At 38.7% G+C, this 22,587-nt stretch overlaps 2 protein-coding genes and 1 pseudogene across 4 annotated transcripts; all 3 read right to left on the bottom strand.

Annotated features, from left to right (window-relative positions):
• Positions 1 to 1,794: 1,794 nt before the first annotated feature.
• Positions 1,795 to 3,096, bottom strand: LOC125215268 (Ribosomal protein L31). Its single transcript, XM_048116639.2, has 2 exons — positions 2,953 to 3,096; positions 1,795 to 2,203 (listed from the first exon to the last, which is right to left on the bottom strand). Exon 2 carries the CDS (start codon positions 2,195 to 2,197, stop codon positions 1,967 to 1,969), a length of 231 nt encoding a protein of 76 aa, XP_047972596.1. The 5' UTR covers positions 2,198 to 2,203; positions 2,953 to 3,096; the 3' UTR covers positions 1,795 to 1,966.
• Positions 3,097 to 15,418: 12,322 nt separating this feature from the next.
• LOC125217143 (uncharacterized) lies at positions 15,419 to 18,733 on the bottom strand (annotated as a pseudogene). Its single transcript, XR_016136534.1, has 2 exons — positions 17,479 to 18,733; positions 15,419 to 17,267 (listed from the first exon to the last, which is right to left on the bottom strand). The product of XR_016136534.1 is annotated as an uncharacterized LOC125217143 (transcript).
• A 627-nt stretch (positions 18,734 to 19,360) lies between these two features.
• LOC125209581 (endoglucanase 11-like) lies at positions 19,361 to 22,587 on the bottom strand. 2 transcript variants are annotated; one of them, XM_089067331.1, is made up of 5 exons: positions 22,344 to 22,587; positions 22,065 to 22,277; positions 21,372 to 21,572; positions 20,831 to 21,097; positions 19,361 to 20,035 (listed from the first exon to the last, which is right to left on the bottom strand). In XM_089067331.1, exons 1-5 carry the CDS (start codon positions 22,536 to 22,538, stop codon positions 19,397 to 19,399), a joined length of 1,515 nt encoding a protein of 504 aa, XP_088923457.1. In that variant the 5' UTR covers positions 22,539 to 22,587; the 3' UTR covers positions 19,361 to 19,396. The 2 variants fall into 2 exon arrangements, with proteins under 2 accessions (XP_088923457.1, XP_047965133.1); XM_048109176.2 differs by having other exon boundaries at positions 20,831 to 21,085; positions 22,344 to 22,586.

The raw sequence follows: 22,587 nt of genomic DNA, 5'->3' as shown, positions 1-22,587 counted from the left end.
GAATGTTGAGGCACAAAATTGTGAACTAGAAATGTGATATTTCAATTTCTGACCCTTAGTTCAGTTGATTCGGAAAGTCAATGATTTTTTAATCCAACGTTGATATTTCAAATTCTTCAAAGCATAATTTTTTATCGTTAGTTCAATTATTCAACAATGCATTTCTATATTTTAACATATTATTAAACTCGAGGAATAACAATTTCATCATCCTTCTCCATCCGTTAAAAATAGAAACTTTTGAAACTACACGAGTCTTAATGCAAAATTCATAAAATATGAAAGAGAAGAGAAAAATAATTGATATAGTATAAGTACATATTGGGACTCACATTATTAATAGTGAATATGTGCTGAAAGCCTTTTCAAAATAGAAATTGAACTAATTTTATGGGATAGACTAAAATGGCAAAATGAAATAATTTTGTTGGAGACGGAGGGAGTAAATCTTAGGGGCTTCTTGGTATGATGGAATGGAATGTGATTCCTACTTTCATTCTATTCATTTGCTTGGTGTGATGGAATGAATGAGTGAATGGATGAAAATGCAAAGGAAATCCAAGGAAATTGACATTCCATTCCTATCTTCATTCCATTTCATCCTCATTCCATTCCATCGTATCAAGCATGCCCTTAATAGTTAAGAATTTAAAGAAAGTGATGTCTCTTTCATGGTCATAGTGACAAAATATGGTTCAAATGCAACCCCAAGTATTACTTTGGTTCAACCTCAATCTAGTGGACGGAGTTCCATACAAAAACTGGTTGCTACCAAAAATAGTTGCCTTCCCATTGAAACAAAGGTCACATTTTGTCAAAATATGAAGCAAAGAATTAGAAAATTCTCCAAATGCAGCATTTTCCACACCCACTCGTTAGGATATTCCAAGCAGAAAATTGATTCTCGATAGGGAAAGTACAGTTGCAGCAATAAAGACAATACAATAGATGTCAATTGTTTTGAAAACAATACCTACAAATCTTAACCTCAACCATGTATTCTATTTTCCACACCAATAAACCAAGTATGGAGGAAAAATGAGCTAATTTAAGAACCTTCTCTTTTTATTATTCCTCTTCATAATGGTTTAATAATCACTTAATTGCATCAAAAGGCACGATGAACCTTGGGTCATTTTTTATATTGCACACGAGCTTCAAAATTTTACTCATGATACACAGTTTAATTTTTTTTCCCTGGTTTTACACATGAAAAATTAATATTTTTACCAAACACATGAACTTTACTTGAAACTAACACCAAAATCAAAAGAACAATCTTGATTTTCAGGTGGCTGCCAATGTCAATTTTAAAATCCAAAATAGATTGAAGTTCATGTCTTCGTGTGCAAAACCAAAAACATTGCAAGGTTTGTGTATTTTGAGGCTATAATCCCTCAAATAATAATGATGATAATAAACCCAAGGACAAAATCCAGAATTCACAAGTTTGTCGTCTGCATTCAAGCATTTACAAGAATCAAAGAGAGTAACCCTCAGCTTCTCGGAACAAATTCTTCATTTTGAGCACCAAATAGCAAGAGGATTTGAGGTCATATCCTATTATTCCTATCTAAGTAGAAAAGTAGAAGTATCCCAGGACAATTAACATCACTAGTCGGATATATTAATTACATAGTTTTACTAAGCAATGAAACATGTCAACAACTAAAATATAGCACAATAAAATTCAAGATGCAACATAAATGATACCAGAGGACAGAAACAACACAACCAGATTAAAAAATGAGATCATAATAAAACATAATCAGGCATTATATTCCTCTAGATTGATGAAGAACAAACAGATAACAAGCACATTTTATTATGATTAGAAATCGATAATGACGTGCATGCATCAGTACAGAACTGTACGAATCTTAATGGGGCGGAGTAGTAACCATCATAACTAAGTCCCAAAACAGAAAACAAGGCTGTCTACCATACATTTAGTACCTCAGTGGATTCATTTCTTTCCAGTTTCGCTTTCCTTTACAGGTTCCCCTTCCCCTTCCTTTTCTCCATATCTACGCTTGAACTTGGCTATCTGCCCTAAGTTCTGAGCCATCTGCCGCTTTGCTCGCAAATGATATACTTTACCAGCCTCGTGAATCTTGGTCATCATCACGGGCATAAGCCGGCCGCTTTGGGTCACATAGGATATCCATTGCATTTGAGGGTGAATCCCTTTCTTCATCTCTCCCTGTAGATAGGCACAATCGATAACACCATAAATACAACCGATTGATGATGAATGGAAATGCTAAGTCCTTCGAAAGTTATCATCAAACATGTACAGGGTATTACCAATTTGTAAAATAAACTGAGTCCCCTCTATGACGAATATCAAAAGGCCGAAATCAAATGCAATAGAATGTACCGAAACACACAAAAAAACAGACGTGTCTTGTACACATATTCTCGAATTCGATCCTTACGCTACTAGGGGTTTTAGGAAGTGAAATCCTGTTACTAGTTAGTTTCTAAACCAGATTCCCTTATTCACGGTTTCAGTTTAGGATCAGAGCCGACTATCAATGTGAAAATGAACTGAAAGCATACCACCAATCGAGTATTCAGTCGTACACCAGATTGCATACATTTTGAAGAAACATCTAACCAGTGTGGCTGGGAATCTGGGACTATCGAGGCAATGAGGGATTTAAGTTGCTGTCGATTAGGTGTTTCAACTATTTGACTATTAAATTACTAGATTAATTTGGGGATTTCGACCAAAATATTAGTGTAACCCTAAACTGAACCCAAACAACCAACACGATCTAAAATTGGACAGAAAAATCAATAGGTTTCGTTCGGTTTTGATGACCGACGGCATTGTGACAAAATATCCAGAAGAATTGGACGGATTTCAAAAATGAAAGCTGCAAAAGTAATAATCTGAACTGATTAAGTATTGTACGGGCTGAACACGAAGAAGACAAGACAGATTACCTTTCAATCCTGAGATGTGCGAGCGGCGAGCTGGGAGAACGGAGAAGGCGGAGAAGCGGCGTCGAGATGAGAGGACGGAGGTGAGAGTGAGAAAGTGCAGCTAGGTTTATTTTTTTTACTATTACTATTTGTTTTAGTTTTAATTTAATTTTAAATAATAATACTTCCATAAACTAGTCTGGTTCTATTTTTATGAATTTTTGCATATATTATATCTAAAAGTCTCAATATCTAAAATAATTACTTAAATTATTTATTTCCATTTCATCGTTATACAATTTCATGTCAAAATCTCTAAATAATGAGTTGTTTGATTTTGATTTTGATTTTGGTTTATTTCCAAATATTAGGCTCATTTGATAACCTAACTCAATGCTTTCCTCTCTCTCTTTCTCTACTTTTTTATATCTTTGTCTTATTTGTTTAATTTTAATAATTGATATTGTAATAATTTTTTTTTTCATTCATGCCATACAAATTTTATATTAAAATTCATAGGCCGTGATTATTTGACATGGATTATGGACTAAGAAAGTAATCTGATTTCCATTTATTAAATTCTTGTGTTTGGTAAAAATATGAAAAGTAATATGATTTCCCATTATTAAATTCCCGTGTTTGATGAAAGAGAAAGCAAAGACAAAGAATTCCATATTTGACTTAACTCCAGAATTGAACTATTTCATTCATTGATTGCATCGAACTACATTACATGCTTATATAGCATGAGAAAGAAGGATCTAGAACAAGTTCTTAAACCATGTATAATCACTTAATTCTTGCTTAACTAAAGTAATCTAAACAGAATCATCAACGGCTACTTCTTCATTGCTCCTTGGATTGCCACATCAAGCCATGTCCTTTTGTGGTCCACATTCATAGTTGGAGATTTGCCAACAACCTTAGGATGAGTCCTTGCAATGTCTCGTGCTCCACTAGCTTTCACGTGACCACACTTTGCATCAACTTCATGCAATGCAGCAACACTTGCAACCTTGGTATCCACTTGATCATCTTGGGGTTGATCTTCAACACGCCCCCTCAATCCAAGGGAAGCTAAGGATGTTATCCCGAGTTTTGACCTTAGCTTTTCGAAGGATTTTCTTCCAAGAGGCTTTGTGAAAATGTCTGCAATCTGATCCATAGAAGGAACATGCCTTAGCTCAATTTCCTTTGCTAAAACCTTGTCATGAACAAAATGGATATCCAACTCAATGTGTTTAGTTCGAGCATGCAAAACATGATTTGAAGCTAGAGATTGCACTCAAGTTATCCACCCAAATGACTGTATTTCCCTTTTTTTGAATCTTGGGTTCATCAAGTATTGAGTTCAACCAAGTAACTTCAGAAGCAGCTAGAGCCAAGGCTTCTATACTCTGCCTCAGTGCTTGATCTAGCCACCACTGCTTGCTTCTTCACACACCAAGATATCAAGTTTCTTCCAAAGTATGTACAAAATCCACTTGTTGATCTCCTATCATCAATGTCAGCTGCCCAATCTGCATCAGAGAAGGCCGATATGGCTCCATTCGATTTATAAATCTGGATGCCATAGTCCAAAGTACCAAATAAATACCTGAGTATCCTTTTCACTGCCCTCCAGTGAGTATCTAGTGGAGATGACATATATTGACTAACTTTGTTGACAACAAAGTTAATATTCGGCCTAGTAATGGTGGCATATTGCAGAGCTCCAACGACACTCCTGTATAACTTAGGATCAGTCACAGGTTCTCTTATATTCTTGCTCAACTCACAACCGGAAATCATAGGAGTTGGGCATCCTTTTGCTCCAACCATATTAGCTTTCTTTAGAAGATCCTTGATATAGGATGATTGAGACAAGTGCAACCCATTTTCAGTTTTGACAACTTGAACACCCAAGAATAGATTCACCTTCCCAAGATCTTTTAAAGAGAAGTGGGAGTTGAGTTGAAAAATTACAGCCTTGATGGAAGAAGTAGAGTTACCTGTGATCAACATATCATCTACATAAATGAGGAGATAGACTACTTCATCATTTCTCTTCCGGAAAAACATAGATGCATCAACTTTCGACTGAGAGAAACCCAAAGACATCAGAACAGAATGGATGGTCAAAAACCAGGCTCTATAGGCCTGCTTAAGACCATAAATAGCTTTCTTAAGCTTGCAAACTAAGTGATGACCACCCTGCTCAAAACCCAGAGGCTGCTGAAGGAACCGGCAGCGGAAGCGGGCGCATAATAAATCACATAATTTTCAGATCTATTTAGCAGATTATTTAGACAAAACCTATTCGCGTAATTATCACATGTATCATGCTCATAACTTGAATTAATCATGCTTTAAGAATATTGAAACCTAAAACATGCTTTTCTACGGAGCAGAAAAATACCTAATTAATTCTCCAAAGAATTGAAGATGGCTAGCTTCTTCTCCACGTGATGCTTTGAGTACTAAACCACAAATCTTCTCTCTGGTTCCCGAACTGTACTCTAATATCAGTGTGGGCTGATCTTACTAGAATACTAGGACTTAAATAAAGAAGACAGAAGAAATCCTTTTTGAAATAGGAGAGAAAATCGAAAATTCCTACAGCTGGGGAGCTCTATGATTTTCGAAAATTTGAGCAAAATAAATTGTGTTATTTCTGTCTCCTTTATTCTCCTATTTATATTAAGTTCCTTTTGGGCCCAGACAGGGATCTATGGAAGGTTTTGGATATGGGCTCATCCAATTTACTTTTTACTAATTAAATTGAACCCACAATTTAATATAAGTTATAATTGGAATATTACGAGCAGCCACTACAGAAGTAATATTGAACTCTCCCCATCCAAATCCGAAATTACAAGTAATCCGGGTTTCCGTTTAACTTTCATTTCCCGTGCTTAAGATTAAAATGTCCATTAATTAATTAATGTCTGCTATTGACTTAATTAATTAACTTCTTATTAATTCCAAGAATGGATTTAGCATGAAACGCTTATTTATTATTCATAGAGTAATCATACTCCAACTAGCTAGGTTCCGAATAATAAAACCTTGTTTCGCGCTCCTCTTGAGGACATTATCAAACGAGACTCAGCTCGCGCACGATTCAATATAATAGCAATCCTAGCACCGCTAGATATCGATCACCACTACCCAATATATCAGGATAATTGGGTTACGTAAAACCCGCACCATTTGATAAGTCAAAGCAGTGCATAATCAATACCGTATGCTCAATGCTAACCTACATTGATTAAGAAATAAATATTTATCAAGACCTCGCCTTTCAGTAGATAGCCTAAGGCAAGTCTTGCTGTTAGATCCGTTCAGTGCTATACCACACCAATGTCATCTTATTTCAGTAAGGCTTAGAAATATGCGGACTGACATTGCAACCTTTCTCGATGGATAGTCAAATTCCATCTAGGTTGTGAAATTCATCTTTTTCTTTGTTTTAGAACTGACCGTATTACCTTAAAGTGGACGACGCCCACAACCGGTCTACTAAAACAAAGACATAGACTTTGTTAAGTTAACTTATACACTTAAACATGCATTAACATCCATTAAATGTAAAACATAACAACATTATGACAAAAATAACCTGTTTTATTTATTGGAAAATAAAATAAGAGTTTTACAGTATTCAATCACTCGAAACGTGATTTCTAGTATACAAACTCTAACAATCTCCCACTTATACTCAAAACACTTTCGAGTATACAAAAAATGTGCTAACGTCTAAAATCTCCCACTTATACTGAAAGCGGATTGAGGTCTTGAATTAGTCGAACTCCCATTCCTTCAACATGGCTTTCATACGGCTTTACCGCTAATGCCTTCGTGAAAGGATCTGCCAGGTTGTTCTCTGACTCAATCTTGACCACTTGTATGTCTCCTCTCTGCACTATATCTCGAATGATATGATACTTCCTCTCTATGTGCTTGCTCGCTTTATGAGCACGTGGTTCCCTCGAGTTTGCCACAGCACCAGAATTATCACAATAAATGGTGATGCTCTTGGGCATATTCGCAACCACACCTAAGTCCAGAAGGAAGTTCTTAAGCCATACAGCCTCTTTTGCAGCCTCCGAAGCGGCCACATATTCGGCTTCCATGGTAGAGTCTGCAATGCATTTCTGCTTTACACTCTTCCAAATTACGGCTCCACCTCCTAAGGTAAACACATATCCGGAAGTTGATTTCCTCGAATCTACATCAGATTGAAAATCTGAATCTGTATATCCTAAAGGACAGAGCTCGGCTGCATTGTAAACTAGAACATAGTCCTTAGTCCGATTAAGGTACTTGAGTATGTTCTTTACGGCAGTCCAATGTCCTTGGCCGGGATTTGATTGATATCTTGCTACCATGCCAACAGTAAAGCAGATATCGGGTCTAGTACAAAGCATAGCATACATGAGACTACCAACTGCCGAGGCATATGGTATCCTTCTCATCTCTGCTATCTCAGATGCTGTTTTAGGACACATCTCTTGAGATAAATGGATGCCATGTCTAAAAGGTAGGAAACCTTTCTTGGAATCTTGCATGCTAAAGCGTCTAAGTACTGTTTCAATGTAAGATTCTTGGGATAAGCACAACATTCTCTTACCTCGGTTCCTAAGAACCTTGATACCGAGAATGTGCCCCGCATCTCCCATATCTTTCATCTCGAACTGGCTGGACAACCAAGTTCGCACTGATGACAACATCTTTTTATTGTTTCCAATTAGAAGAATGTCATCTACATACAAAACTAAGAACACAACATTTCCTTTTTCAATCTTCTTATACACACAGCTTTCATTAGGGCATTTTTCGAATCCAAACTTTTGAACGGTTTGATCGAAACACTGGTTCCATGATCTAGACGCTTGCTTGAGGCCATAAATGGCCTTCTTAAGCTTCCAAACCATATGTTCCTTGCCCTTTATCACATAGCCTTCGGGTTGTTCCATGTAGATGGTCTCCTCAAGACTCCCGTTTAAAAACGCAGTCTTAACGTCCATCTGCCATACTTCCCAATCCATGTAAGCTGCTATAGACAAAAGTATACGGATCGATTTGAGCATGGCCACTGGGGAGAAGGTCTCATCGTAATCGATGCCTTCCTTTTGGGTATACCCCTTAGCCACTAGTCTTGCCTTGAAGACTTTAACTCGTCCATCGGGTCCACGTTTACGTTTATATATCCACTTGCTCCCAATGGCAGTACAGCCTTCGGGTAGGACAGACAAATCGTAGACGTCTTTGTCTACCATTGATTGTAGTTCCGAATCCATTGCTTTCACCCATTCGCAATGATCGACATCTGCATGCGCCTCTGCAAAATTCCAGGGATCAAGTACATTGCTGTCCGAGGAGTGATCCATGCACTCACCCAAACCAATGTATCTATCGGGCTCATGAGAGACCCTCCCACTGCGGCGCGGCACTACAATATCTGGAGTATTAGTTGAAATTTCTGGAATTGTTGTTACACTAGGTGATTGTTCTTGGTTAATGGAAGTTGTGACTTGAGTTAGCTCTTCAAGAGCTATCTCACTGCTGGACTTATGATTCATTACATAGTCTTCCTCTAAGAATGTGGCATGAGTGCTCACAATCACTTTCTGATCTCTGAGACTATAGAATTCATAAGCTTTCGTTCCTCTAGGGTATCCTATAAACACACAAACCTCAGTCCTAGACTCCAGTTTAGTTGGATCCTTTTCCAATACTCTGAGATGTTCTAGATTGGGTTTTCGCCCATTCCACAACTCATATGGGGTAGTAGGAACTGATTTAGAAGGTAAGTGGTCAAAGAGATAAGTTGCGGAAAGCAACGCATGCCCCCAAAACGAAACAGGTAACCGTGCATAACTCATCATCGAGCGGACCATATTTAATAAGGTCCTATTCCTTCTTTCAGCTACGCCATTCTGCTGGGGTGTGCACGGCGCAGTCGTTTGGGATTGAATTCCTGCCACTGATAAGTAGTCCAAAAACTCGGCACTTAGGTACTCGCCTCCGCGATCAGATCGCAGGCATTTGATAGTCTTGCTATGACGCGTCTCTACTTTAGCCTTAAACTCCTTGAACTTGTCAAAAGTTTCAGACTTGTAGCGCATCAAATAGACATATCCAACTTTCGAGAAGTCATCTATAAAGGTGACAAAGTATCGATAGCCGCCCCTTGCCTCGGTTGACATTGGTCCACACACATCAGTATGAATGAGCTCAAGTACTTCCTTGGCCCTATTCCCCTTTGACCTAAAAGGTCTCTTAGTCATCTTGCCTTCGAGACAGGATTCACACTTCGAAAACGGTTTCTTCTCAAGACCTTTAATAAGATCTTGATCAACCATCGCATGAATCCTTCTTTCGTTGGCATGACCAAGTCGTAGGTGCCATAAGTACGTATCATTCATTGAACTTGAAGGTTCTTTTCTTTTCTTAGAAATTTTCGATGTAGCATTGAGTTCAGATTTGCGTTGATTAAATTGTGTAGAAGTGATCGTGTACAGATTATTTTCCATGATACCACGACAGATATAAGAACCATCTTTCTTAATAACGCAATTGTCATTAAAAGAAATCGAATATCCATCAAAAGACAATTTAGAAACTGAAATTAAATTTCTTCTAAAAGAGGGTATCAACAAAACATTCTTCAAAATCAAAAATCTATCACTAGAAAAACGTAAATAAACGTCTCCCACTGCAACGGCCGCCACTTTCGTAGCGTCGCCCAGCTGGACTTCGATCTCACGATCATGTAGCCGTCTTGTCACCTGCATTAAGTCAGGATCAAAACATATATGATCAGTTGCTCCAGTATCAATAACCCAAGTATGAGTAGATGTCGAAGCCAAACATGACTCGACTACTAGAGCATGGTGCATACCTGTAGCCTTGCCCTTTTTAGGACAATCTGGCTTCCAATGACCTTTCTCTTCACATTTGAAGCACTTTCCTGTTTGCTTCTTGTCACCCCGCTGTTTCTTCTTTCCCTTAGCATTCTTAGCTGCCACTGGGTTCGGTGCCTTTTTCTTTCCTTTTCTAGGCTTAGAGCCAGAGGAATTAGGCGCCAAACTCAACATAGCTACCTTAGCTTGAACCATTAGGTCCTCCGCCGACTGAAGTTCAGTCAGCAGCTCTGCCAAAGTGTAATTCCGCTTGTTCATCTCGAAGTTGAGCTTGAACTGTTGGAAGCTAGGGGGAAGACTCTGAAGGATAATAGTAACCTGGGACTCGGGATCGATCGTCCCTCCCAGTACCTCAATTTGGTTGAGGTGACTCATCATCTCGAGGACGTGTTGCCTCACAGACGAGCCTTCCTTCATAGACTTCGTCATGATACTCCGAACAGCTTGAGACTTAGCCGTTCGATTCTGAGTACCAAAAAGATTTGCGAGATTTGTCATGATCTCGGCGGCAGTTTCCATGGCTGAATGCTGATGCTTGAGTACTGATGACATAGAAGCCAACATATAGCACTTAGCCATCTCATTCGCCTTATGCCACCGTCTATGCGCATCTCGCAGTGCTTGCGCGGCATTAGCTGCCGGCACAGCTGGGCGTGGAGTAGTGAGCACGAACTTGTACTCTTCGGCTGTGAGAACGATATCCAAGTTTTGTTTCCATTCGATGTAATTTTGGCCTTCGAGTTTGTTTTCTTTGAGAATGGCAGAAAGAGGATTAAAAGACATCTTGACGGATTTTATTGCACTGCAAACAGAAGATTTTACTATTTGTCATAAACTTATGTAAGGAAATTGAGTAGATTAACCATAGAACTTTTCAAAATCTTACAACAGCAAAATTAATAAATTTTATCCTCCTTTGGAGGTTAGTACGCATCAAAAACTTTACAATATTACTGGTCACAACACCGACGCATCAATATCTTCCTCATTTGGAGGTCAACACGCCAAATGCTGCCTAAGCATGACCATCAGATTTAGCATTACAGAATTTTGTTTCTACAACACACTCCCATAACAATGTTCGTGCGCTGATAACAAAACCAAGCTATCTTATAAATTCTGATTGAACCCTGAAAATTGCAGTTCCTTAGGATTATTGTCCCCACTTTGCAGGTGGCAATAATATTGGGAACCACTTTCTAGTTCATTCTATTTATTATGTGAGAAGTCCGCCCTTATGAACTTACCGTTTTCGTAGGATTATTGTCCCTACTTTGTAGGTGGCGATAATATTAGAAAATCAGCTTCACAAAATTTGGCAGTCCAACCGATGGAGACCATATATAAACCTTAAGTTCATAATTATCGCTTAGACATTTTAGTTATGGTTTTTCATTAATTATCCTTTAGCCTTAAGGCAGATTAAGACTAATTAAATTCTGTTGGTATTTAATTGACTGGATAATTAAATCTTTTAATATCTTTAGTATCTTAGTTTAGGAATCATTAAACTAGAATTTAATTCTTATTCATGTCTTACTATAAGATATACATAAAATAAAGTACATTATTTATAATCTTAATTAGACATGAAAAATTAAATTCATATAATTTCCAAGTTCAAGATTAGGAAGATAATTAATTATATTATTTAATGTAATCTTATATATATATCTTATTGATTCTAGATATATATTATAATTAGGAAACCATTTAATTATTCTTATCTATATCATCTAGGATATAAAATATTCATAGATATAGAAAATAATCAAAATATTCCTAAAATCTAGGAAAATCTTTCCAAAATATTTTATTTCATTAAATAATATTATTTTTAATGATATCTATTAATTAATGAATTAAATAATCATTAAAATAATCTTTCGTCAATATCTAGTGATTCGAGGTTCGCACGAATCATCAATGACGAAGATTTGAAGACGCCGCCGGAGACTCTCGCCGGAGCGGCGTGTTCGCCGCCCGACAGCCGCCGGCGGTTCGCGCCGAACGGCGCGTCGCTTCCTCCCTCCTTCGCGGCTTCGCCGCGACTCCCTTCTTCCCGGCGGTAAAACCGCCAAGTCACCATCCATCGTCGATCACCAACCGCGCGGCTAAAGCCGCGAAGCTGCGGCGTTCTCCCACTGCTCCGGCGGTCTCACGCGAGCCAGCAACCGCCGCGCTAGGTGCGGCTGCTCTCGGTCGCGTACCACCGGCGCGGTCGACTAGGGTTCTGGTGGGTTAGGGTTAGGGCTAGGGTTCATCACGGCTTTTTCCCGGTGGCTTCGCCACCATGTCGCGCCGTCGATCACCGTTCAAGCTGTGAGAAAATCGGCGCCGCGGTCTCATCGGCGGCGTAGACGTGCCCTCGCACGTATTCACGTCGCCGGATGATCGCTCCGAAGCTCCCACTGATCGGTCATGGTTCGTGGATTGTGCCGGGAACGGCGGTCTTCCCGGCGGCGTGCATGAGTCCACCCTCGTCTGCACGTCGCCGGCTGATCGCGCCCCTCGCTCCCACTCAATCGACGTATTCGTCGATTAGATCGAGGCCGGCTAGGGTTCGACGGGTTCGGCCGGCACGAGCCCCTTTTCCGTCGACCCTCGGCTCCTCCTCTTTCGACTACCCTACTCTGATCGTACGTAGTGCGATTCATCCCGGCGCAAGCGCCGACGAATCGCACATCTCACACGTTCGAATAATTCAAGTTCTATGATTCGAATGTTCTTGAGTTCATCATGCATAAAACATAAATAATAAAAAAAAACGCAAGAACATGCTTCGCAATCAATTAAAACATGCATACATGAATTTCGCGAAATTTAAATCCAAATAATCAGAGCCAAAGACTGGCTCTGATACCAATTGAAGGAACCGGCAGCGGAAGCGGGCGCATAATAAATCACATAATTTTCAGATCTATTTAGCAGATTATTTAGACAAAACCTATTCGCGTAATTATCACATGTATCATGCTCATAACTTGAATTAATCATGCTTTAAGAATATTGAAACCTAAAACATGTTTTTCTACGGAGCAGAAAAATGCCTAATTAATTCTCCAAAGAATTGAAGATGGCTAGCTTCTTCTCCACGTGATGCTTTGAGTACTAAACCACAAATCTGATCCATAGAAGGAACATGCCTTAGCTCAATTTCCTTTGCTAAAACCTTGTCATGAACAAAATGGATATCCAACTCAATGTGTTTAGTTCGAGCATGCAAAACATGATTTGAAGCTAGAGATTGCACTCAAGTTATCCACCCAAATGACTGTATTTCCCTTTTTTTGAATCTTGGGTTCATCAAGTATTGAGTTCAACCAAGTAACTTCAGAAGCAGCTAGAGCCAAGGCTTCTATACTCTGCCTCAGTGCTTGATCTAGCCACCACTGCTTGCTTCTTCACACACCAAGATATCAAGTTTCTTCCAAAGTATGTACAAAATCCACTTGTTGATCTCCTATCATCAATGTCAGCTGCCCAATCTGCATCAGAGAAGGCCGATATGGCTCCATTCGATTTATAAATCTGGATGCCATAGTCCAAAGTACCAAATAAATACCTGAGTATCCTTTTCACTGCCCTCCAGTGAGTATCTAGTGGAGATGACATATATTGACTAACTTTGTTGACAACAAAGTTAATATTCGGCCTAGTAATGGTGGCATATTGCAGAGCTCCAACGACACTCCTGTATAACTTAGGATCAGTCACAGGTTCTCTTATATTCTTGCTCAACTCACAACCGGAAATCATAGGAGTTGGGCATCCTTTTGCTCCAACCATATTAGCTTTCTTTAGAAGATCCTTGATATAGGATGATTGAGACAAGTGCAACCCATTTTCAGTTTTGACAACTTGAACACCCAAGAATAGATTCACCTTCCCAAGATCTTTTAAAGAGAAGTGGGAGTTGAGTTGAAAAATTACAGCCTTGATGGAAGAAGTAGAGTTACCTGTGATCAACATATCATCTACATAAATGAGGAGATAGACTACTTCATCATTTCTCTTCCGGAAAAACATAGATGCATCAACTTTCGACTGAGAGAAACCCAAAGACATCAGAACAGAATGGATGGTCAAAAACCAGGCTCTATAGGCCTGCTTAAGACCATAAATAGCTTTCTTAAGCTTGCAAACTAAGTGATGACCACCCTGCTCAAAACCCAGAGGCTGCTGAAGGAACCGGCAGCGGAAGCGGGCGCATAATAAATCACATAATTTTCAGATCTATTTAGCAGATTATTTAGACAAAACCTATTCGCGTAATTATCACATGTATCATGCTCATAACTTGAATTAATCATGCTTTAAGAATATTGAAACCTAAAACATGCTTTTCTACGGAGCAGAAAAATACCTAATTAATTCTCCAAAGAATTGAAGATGGCTAGCTTCTTCTCCACGTGATGCTTTGAGTACTAAACCACAAATCTTCTCTCTGGTTCCCGAACTGTACTCTAATATCAGTGTGGGCTGATCTTACTAGAATACTAGGACTTAAATAAAGAAGACAGAAGAAATCCTTTTTGAAATAGGAGAGAAAATCGAAAATTCCTACAGCTGGGGAGCTCTATGATTTTCGAAAATTTGAGCAAAATAAATTGTGTTATTTCTGTCTCCTTTATTCTCCTATTTATATTAAGTTCCTTTTGGGCCCAGACAGGGATCTATGGAAGGTTTTGGATATGGGCTCATCCAATTTACTTTTTACTAATTAAATTGAACCCACAATTTAATATAAGTTATAATTGGAATATTACGAGCAGCCACTACAGAAGTAATATTGAACTCTCCCCATCCAAATCCGAAATTACAAGTAATCCGGGTTTCCGTTTAACTTTCATTTCCCGTGCTTAAGATTAAAATGTCCATTAATTAATTAATGTCTGCTATTGACTTAATTAATTAACTTCTTATTAATTCCAAGAATGGATTTAGCATGAAACGCTTATTTATTATTCATAGAGTAATCATACTCCAACTAGCTAGGTTCCGAATAATAAAACCTTGTTTCGCGCTCCTCTTGAGGACATTATCAAACGAGACTCAGCTCGCGCACGATTCAATATAATAGCAATCCTAGCACCGCTAGATATCGATCACCACTACCCAATATATCAGGATAATTGGGTTACGTAAAACCCGCACCATTTGATAAGTCAAAGCAGTGCATAATCAATACCGTATGCTCAATGCTAACCTACATTGATTAAGAAATAAATATTTATCAAGACCTCGCCTTTCAGTAGATAGCCTAAGGCAAGTCTTGCTGTTAGATCCGTTCAGTGCTATACCACACCAATGTCATCTTATTTCAGTAAGGCTTAGAAATATGCGGACTGACATTGCAACCTTTCTCGATGGATAGTCAAATTCCATCTAGGTTGTGAAATTCATCTTTTTCTTTGTTTTAGAACTGACCGTATTACCTTAAAGTGGACGACGCCCACAACCGGTCTACTAAAACAAAGACATAGACTTTGTTAAGTTAACTTATACACTTAAACATGCATTAACATCCATTAAATGTAAAACATAACAACATTATGACAAAAATAACCTGTTTTATTTATTGGAAAATAAAATAAGAGTTTTACAGTATTCAATCACTCGAAACGTGATTTCTAGTATACAAACTCTAACAGCTGCCTCATGTAGATATGCTCCTTTAAATCTCCATTTAGAAAAGCATTATTGACATCAAGATGAGTCACTGCCCAGCCAAGAGACATAGCTAAACTGAGGATTAATCTGATAGTGTTTGGTTTTACAACTGGACTAAAGATCTCATTGAAATCAAAACCAGGTTGCTGAGAGAATCCTTGAGCTACAAGTCTTGCCTTATGCCTAGTAATAGCTCCTGAGAGATGAAACTTAATTCTGAACACCCAGTGCAGCCAATGAGATTCTTCCCAGGAGGCAAAGTAGTTAAGATCCAAGTTCCATTTTTTTGAAGAGCAATAAATTCAGAGAGCATAGCTGCTTTCCAGATAGGAATGAGCAAAGCTTCAAGTGCAGACCTGGGAAGCATATTAGGAGAAATAGCCAGAGAGTAAATCTTAGGCTTGGAAATGTCTGTTTTAGCCCGAGTAGTCATGTGATGAGTGGACTGAGTATTGTTAGGAGGCTGAGTATGTTGAGGAGGTTGCGACACTAATGAAGAAGAATCGGAATTTTGTACAGGAGAAGAAGAAGACTCAGGAGGATCACCATCAGCTGGAATGGATGGTGGTGGGGAGTTAAAGAAGAAGCACTGAGGTCTGGATTGAGAGAATTAGGTTCTGGATTGGGAGGAGATGAAGGTGGTACTGAATAGTGTGAAAGAAATCTGGAAAAAATTATGGAATAGGCTGAATAGGAGATGAGCTAATGTTGTCTGAGCTATTAACAGAAGAAGAATGGAAAGGGAACACAGATTCATCAAAAGTAATATCCCTTGTGATTATCACATTTCCATAAGGAAGCAAGACCTTATACCCTTTATGAGATGGGCTACACCCAATAAAAGTATCCTTCATTGATCTAAAAAGAAGCTTATGTTTGCTATAGGGCTTGATCAATGGATAACAGAGACATCCAAAAACTCTGAACATGGTGTAATCTGGTTTTTGAGTGAATAAGGCTTCATGGGGTGAGACATTTTTAATGGTCTTAGAAGGCATTAAATTTATAAGATGGACTGCTATAAGAAAAGCATCATCACAGAAGTTGTGAGGAAGGGAAGCTTGGGACACAAGAGCAAGTCCAGTCTCTACAATGTGCCTATGCTTTCGTTCTGCAAGACCATTTTGCTGAGGTGTATAAGGGCAGGAAATCCTATGAATGATCCCACACTCCTTGATAAAAGATGAAAGTCCCTTAAACTTAGCTCCCCAATCTGATTGAAGGGCTTTAATCTTAGAGTTTATGCTACTGCTTTAAATTGCTTAAAAGCTGAGTAAGCATCATTTTTGTGCTTCAAAAGGTATATCCATGTGTATCTAGAGAAATGATATATAGTATGAAAATCCATTTCTAGAGAAGATAGGTGATGAACCCCAAAGATCACTATGAACAAGTTCAAGAGGAGAATTAATCACAGTAGATGAAGCTGAATAAGACATTCTATGTGCTTTAGAGACACAACAAGGATCACAAGGTGATGAATTTTTTTTATTGAAACAAAAGGAATATTACAGCTATTTAAAGCAAGTTTCACAACATCTATTATGCCACAAGACAATATCAAGGCTAGGACTATTGGAAGAACTACTTGCAGAGCTGGAGTTTGGTAGATTTAATGAATAGACTGCTGGAACATCTTGATTTGGAAAGAGGACTGGAGCTATGGCTTCTCTTGATTGGGGAATAGTCAACTAGGAAATGGTAAAGACCTTGCTCAAGAGTTCCCTTGAGAACGACTTCCTTGGTGCAAAGATCCTTGACAAAATAGAAGTTTGGATGAAACTAAAAAAACACATTATTATCCTTTGCAAAGTAAGAAACACTAAGAAGATTTTTGGTGATGTTTGGGACATGTAGGAGATTCCTAAGATGAAGTTTTCTAGAGAAATTAGAAGAATGAGGCTTAATCACTCTCCAACATTGGCTATAGAAACCGCAGAACCATTTCCAAGAATAAGAGTTTTACCTCCACTTACTCAGAACTGATGTTGAGGTTGCCACATGGTGTGTGGCTCCAGAATCCGGATACCAGCTTGAAGATGCACCAAGATCATAGCTGGTACTCAGACTGATTTCCAACAGAAAGAGGGGCTGTAGGAGTTCTAGGCACTGACTGAACAATGTGAGCTGAACTTTGCTACTGATGTGAGTTTCCTCTGATCTGCTGCATTTGAGGAGGAGTATAATTTTGCTCAAAAAGATGCCAGCACTTAGCTGCTGAGTGTCCTGGCTTTTCACAAAGCTGACACATAATCTTGTTGCTTCCTCTCCCAAAGCCTCTTCCACCTCTGCCTCCCCTTTGATTCCTTGAACCACCTCTGCCACCATTTGAGTCAAATCTGGGATTGTAGGAGTTTAAGTCCCTCTTCTGGGATTGTTGTTGCTGGAGCAGATTCAGTGAAGGTTGGGAACCTTCAACACTAGTAGCATGAGCTCTAGTAGACTCCATTCTTGACTCAAAGCTCAACAGAAAAGAGCTAACATCAGCAATGCTCCATGGCTCAGTTCTGGAAGTCACTGCATAGACAGCATGATCATAGTCCTGCCCTAAACCTCCCAAAAGGTGTAACACCTGTTCACCATCAGAGATTCTACATCCCACTGAACCAAGAAGGTCAAAATAAGACCTCATCTTGCTCAGATATTCACTTATTGAAAGAGTGTTTTTCTTGGGATTTTGCATCTGTTGCCTATATTGCATCACCTTGGTTGTGGATCTGCTGGCAAAGTTGGTTTCAAGGGCACTTCAAATGTCTCTAGCAGATCTGAGACCAACCACAAGAACTAGTGCTCCCTCTGAGAGTGAAGATAACAGCCAGCCTACAACTCTTCTATCCTGTCTTTGCCAAGCTATGAATGCAGGAATTAGCATCATGCCTTCAGCCGGATCTGGAATCATTTTTGCTACTACCACATTAGGAAGTTACCATCTATAAACTTCACTGAAATAGGAGTGCAGAGAGTGGAATAGAGTTGGCATTTGAATCGTTTGATTCTGCCATTTTTAGAAAGATACAAGAAACAATAAAAGGTCCAAGAGTTAGGATCAAAGAGATCCAACTCTGATACCATGAAAAGAAACAAACAAACTCATTGAAAAGAAAGCAAAGACAAAGAATTTCATATTTGGCTTAACTCCAGAATTGAACTATTTCATTCATTGATTGCATCGAACTACATTACATGCTTATATAGCATGAGAAAGAAGGATCTAGAACAAGTTCTTAAAAGAACCGAAGTGATTGAACTCATAGCCACTGATTCGGTCAATCTTTTGTATTTGGCTAGGCTGAACTCAATTCTAATTTGTTGAGGTAAACAAGGGTCCAAATTGAATCAAATTATTCAATGAACTTTCATTTAGAAATCGAATTAAAATAAATTGTCATTCAAATAGAATCGATCGAAGCATGTATGAATTTAGGTCATCCTTAATATAATGAAATGGATGAGAGAATAAATAATAATTTCTACTTTCATTCTATACCTTTTAGAAATTAATCACCATTCCATTATGAGAATATTACTATGAGAATGACCATTTCATTGTATGTGACATATAATGGTGGTGAATATTTAAAGGAAACAATACACTGAGACATTTAATGGTTAGTTTGAGAAAATAGTTAAAAGTGAGATTGGTGTGAGGTGTTAATAATTGAGATTGTTGCTAATACTTTGGATTAGAACTGTACAATATGATTTTCGCTATTTTCTTTTCTTTGGGCTATTCAGTTGTGTATAGATTTGAGAGTTGTCTTCTCACTTTAATTTGAAGAACTTATGATTTTGGTAATCAGTGTATATAGTATGTTTGTGAAAGCTTAAAAAAGTTTGAAATTAAAGAATGGTTTTTATTATATAGTTTGAACAATTCCAAGTGTCTATGTGTCAGAGAGAGATTTATTTGGAGTAGGTACATTCAATTTGGCCAAAACTCCAACAAGAGATGCAGTGTTGTAGGTGCAGGCTTCGGTTTGTGCAAAGTTAAACCTGCTGTCTCTGAATTGATCGTACAGATCGGGGCCCCCTACAAGGGCCCCGACCAGTACATTAGGGTTGGGAGCTTCGCGAAGGAGCCAACTATAGTAGCCCTGCATGCACCCAACAAAAACCTTGCTATCTCTATATGACACGGCCGATGCTCCCCTGTGGTGCACCCTCTTCGGGTACGACAGCTCCACTCCCACCAAGTAGCTCACTCCCATGGGGTTCGCGCCCAGAATATAGTCAATTTGTGACTTTACAAACGACAGGATCTCATGCCACCCCACCACACCCGCCTCGCACCCAAGGCTCTGCTTGCTCCAACGGAGGTGGTCCGAGTAGGTTGTCAGCACAAGCAGCCCGTTCGATACGTATTGCAAGTTGTTCCATTGACGGGTGTAGAGTAGGCCACCCGGGCTGCGCTTCACGTTTGTCGAGTTGTTCATGTTCAAGCAAGCACATATGTAGAATTCTGCCTTTGATCGGTATTGCTTTAGGATTTTCTTTTCTTCTTCACTCCTCCCTTCCGTTGGTAACTACAACATATATATATGCCGATGTTAAATCAATAGACAGAACCAGTAGCGAAGCTAGGAATTTAAAGGTGGGTCCAAACTGTTGTTACATCTATTAATTATTGAGAAAAACAACGTAAGTTTTGAAAAAACTAAAAGTGTCAAAAAAGCTGCAGTGACGCAATTATAATTTATGAATGCATTCTATTAGTTAAAGGAAACGTCCCTACTAATATAACTAGTTTACTTGCCTGTGCAATGCACGACCCAATTTATTTCCTCGTACTAACTTTATATTGAGAAACAAATACTGCACAATATAAAGTTAAGAAATATACTAATAAGGATTTAGACAAAAATATAATATAACATTAAATTAATTTTAAATTAAAAGAATACAAATATTTATATTAATAAAATCGCATTTAAGAAAATAAAAAATATTTAATCGATTGATGCAAAATTGAAAAAGAATTTGATAATTTTACTTGACTACAATGGAAAAAAATCAAGTAAGAGAGGGAAAATCATGTAACAATATTTTTCTACTATGTTATTAACCAAGTTTCTCAATGTGTAGTAAATGTAATGTACAATGTTGTGTGAGAGTAAACAATGGCAGTCAAGTATTTATAGAGGTTTTAATCAAATTTGGGAAGCTAATTTCTTTACTTTGTATTGGACAATTGTATTGCGCAATAGCTTTTACTTATTAATTTGATCAATGACCATGTTTTTCTCCAAAATGACATTGATATTTATAATTTGTAAATATTAATAGTAAATATTTGGTTAGAAGAAAATAATGGAGATTACCATGGCGGCAATGGCTTGAACACCAGCATACTTAACATCCCAGCTGAACTCAGCGATGGCCCAAGTGGTTCCACCAAATGACTCCCCATTTTGAATGGCATAGTTCAAATAAGTGAGATTGTCGGTGGCTTTGTACAACCACAATGCAGCCCACAGCAGCTCATCTTTGTACCCACTCGCTGATGGATAGTACCCTTTCACCACTGGAATGCTCTCATCATATCTCCCTCTATATTTATCCCCAAACTCAAACAACTGCCAAATAAACTGTCACTATAATGACGTTCAGTTTATTACACAAGATAATGGTGAAATACAATAGGATTTATCTAGAATTAAATTAGTCTAACGGCAAAGCGAAATGGTTAATCATGAGATATAATCTAATCTTGGCATTTTGTAACCAGACCAAGATATATTATCAACAGGACAAGGGATAAAGATTAGTCATGAACTTAATCACAAGTAAGCATGGCAACCGAATGGCCGCTATGTGTACAAACGATTATCCTTACCAAATAAAAGAAGATTTGCTACTTACCTGTATCGCGTGTTCCAAAAGAAGTCGGGAGTAGTCCGGCTTCGTTTCGCTATACACAATGGAGGCTGCAGCCATAGCCGCCGCCGTCTCCGCCACCACCTCACTGCCGGGGTTCTCCTCATCCACCTTGTACGCGCGCCGGGATGTCGTCATGTCCTCCGGCCGCTGCCAACAGAGGTGATCGGTATCGCCATCTCCTACCTGGATATCTTTCCGATTATTATCTGTCACATGAAAACTCATTTTTGCTTTGGACTAGACTGGTCTATGAGGGTTCCACAATGCACACTAGAACTCCAGATTTGTATGATATTGTCCGTTTTAAACAAAGTCCTTAAAATTTTATTGTTGAGCGATTCTAAAAGACCTCATACTAATAGAATAAGGTTTAATTCCATAATGTGGGATAATTTGAACCCCACCATGACCCAACATGCAAAAATATGCTATGCTAATCAAATCAAAATTGCTCATTATTAAGTACCTTAACATAAGTATTAATGGCGATGCAGATAAGTAAATGTCTAATTATTTACCAATATAGTCTGATATTTCATCACGTGAAGCATGATCTACAAGATCGAGTTACACATCTCAGAGTTTTGAGGACTTAGGAAAAGTTTATAAATATATATATATATATAAAAAGAGAGAATAAATGCAAAGAAGTTAAGAAGAGAGGGTGAGAGGTACTTGAGCCCAGAGAACATGAGGCTGAGGATGAGCTTTGATGAAATAATCAGTCCCCCATTTGATGGCTTCAAGGGCCACATCGAGCTCGCCGGCGCCACCTATTTCGTCCCGATATTGAACAACACTCCATGAAAGCAGAGTAATTGTGTAGGCCATTGGCAGCCCAAACTTCACATTGTCACCGGCATCATAGTAGCCTCCCACCAAGTCCACCTATTTCAAATTGCAATGAGATAAAATACGAGATCGCAACATAAAACAAGTCATTGTCAAACAAACCCCTTGTTCGAGGCCATCAAGGAGGCCAGAGTCGTCGCGCCACTTCACTCTCTGGGTGTGAGGGAGCCGGCCAGAGCGCTGCGCCTCAAAGTAGAGGAGGCTCTTTGATAGAGCGTCCCCATAGTTGAAGGATTCGGAAAATGCGAGAGTGGTGAGGACCAAAATCACCACCACTAACGAGTTGTATTTAGGCATTTCCTCAACTCTTGCATTCTTTCATACCAACCTTATATAACTTACACAC

Source organism: Salvia hispanica, chromosome 3 (assembly GCF_029641045.1).
Source record: "Salvia hispanica isolate PSC_SH4W2 chromosome 3, Shi_PSC_v1, whole genome shotgun sequence".
Classification (NCBI taxonomy): domain Eukaryota; kingdom Viridiplantae; phylum Streptophyta; class Magnoliopsida; order Lamiales; family Lamiaceae; genus Salvia; species Salvia hispanica.
Note: the sequence above shows the minus strand (reverse complement) of the source record. Positions and strands in the feature narration are given on the sequence as shown.

What these genes read in the sequence shown, in the direction of transcription:
- LOC125215268 (XM_048116639.2), bottom strand. Translation starts at nt 2,197, where the DNA reads ATGAAGAAAGGGATTCACCCTCAAATGCAATGGATATCCTATGTGACC.
- LOC125209581 (XM_089067331.1), bottom strand. Translation starts at nt 22,538, where the DNA reads ATGCCTAAATACAACTCGTTAGTGGTGGTGATTTTGGTCCTCACCACT. An exon ending in TTGATGGCCTCGAACAAGGG is followed by an intron (nt 22,278 to 22,343) that starts GTTTGTTTGACA and finishes AATTTGAAATAG; the next exon opens with GTGGACTTGGTGGGAGGCTA. An exon ending in TTCAAGCCATTGCCGCCATG is followed by an intron (nt 20,036 to 20,830) that starts GTAATCTCCATT and finishes TATATGTTGTAG; the next exon opens with TTACCAACGGAAGGGAGGAG.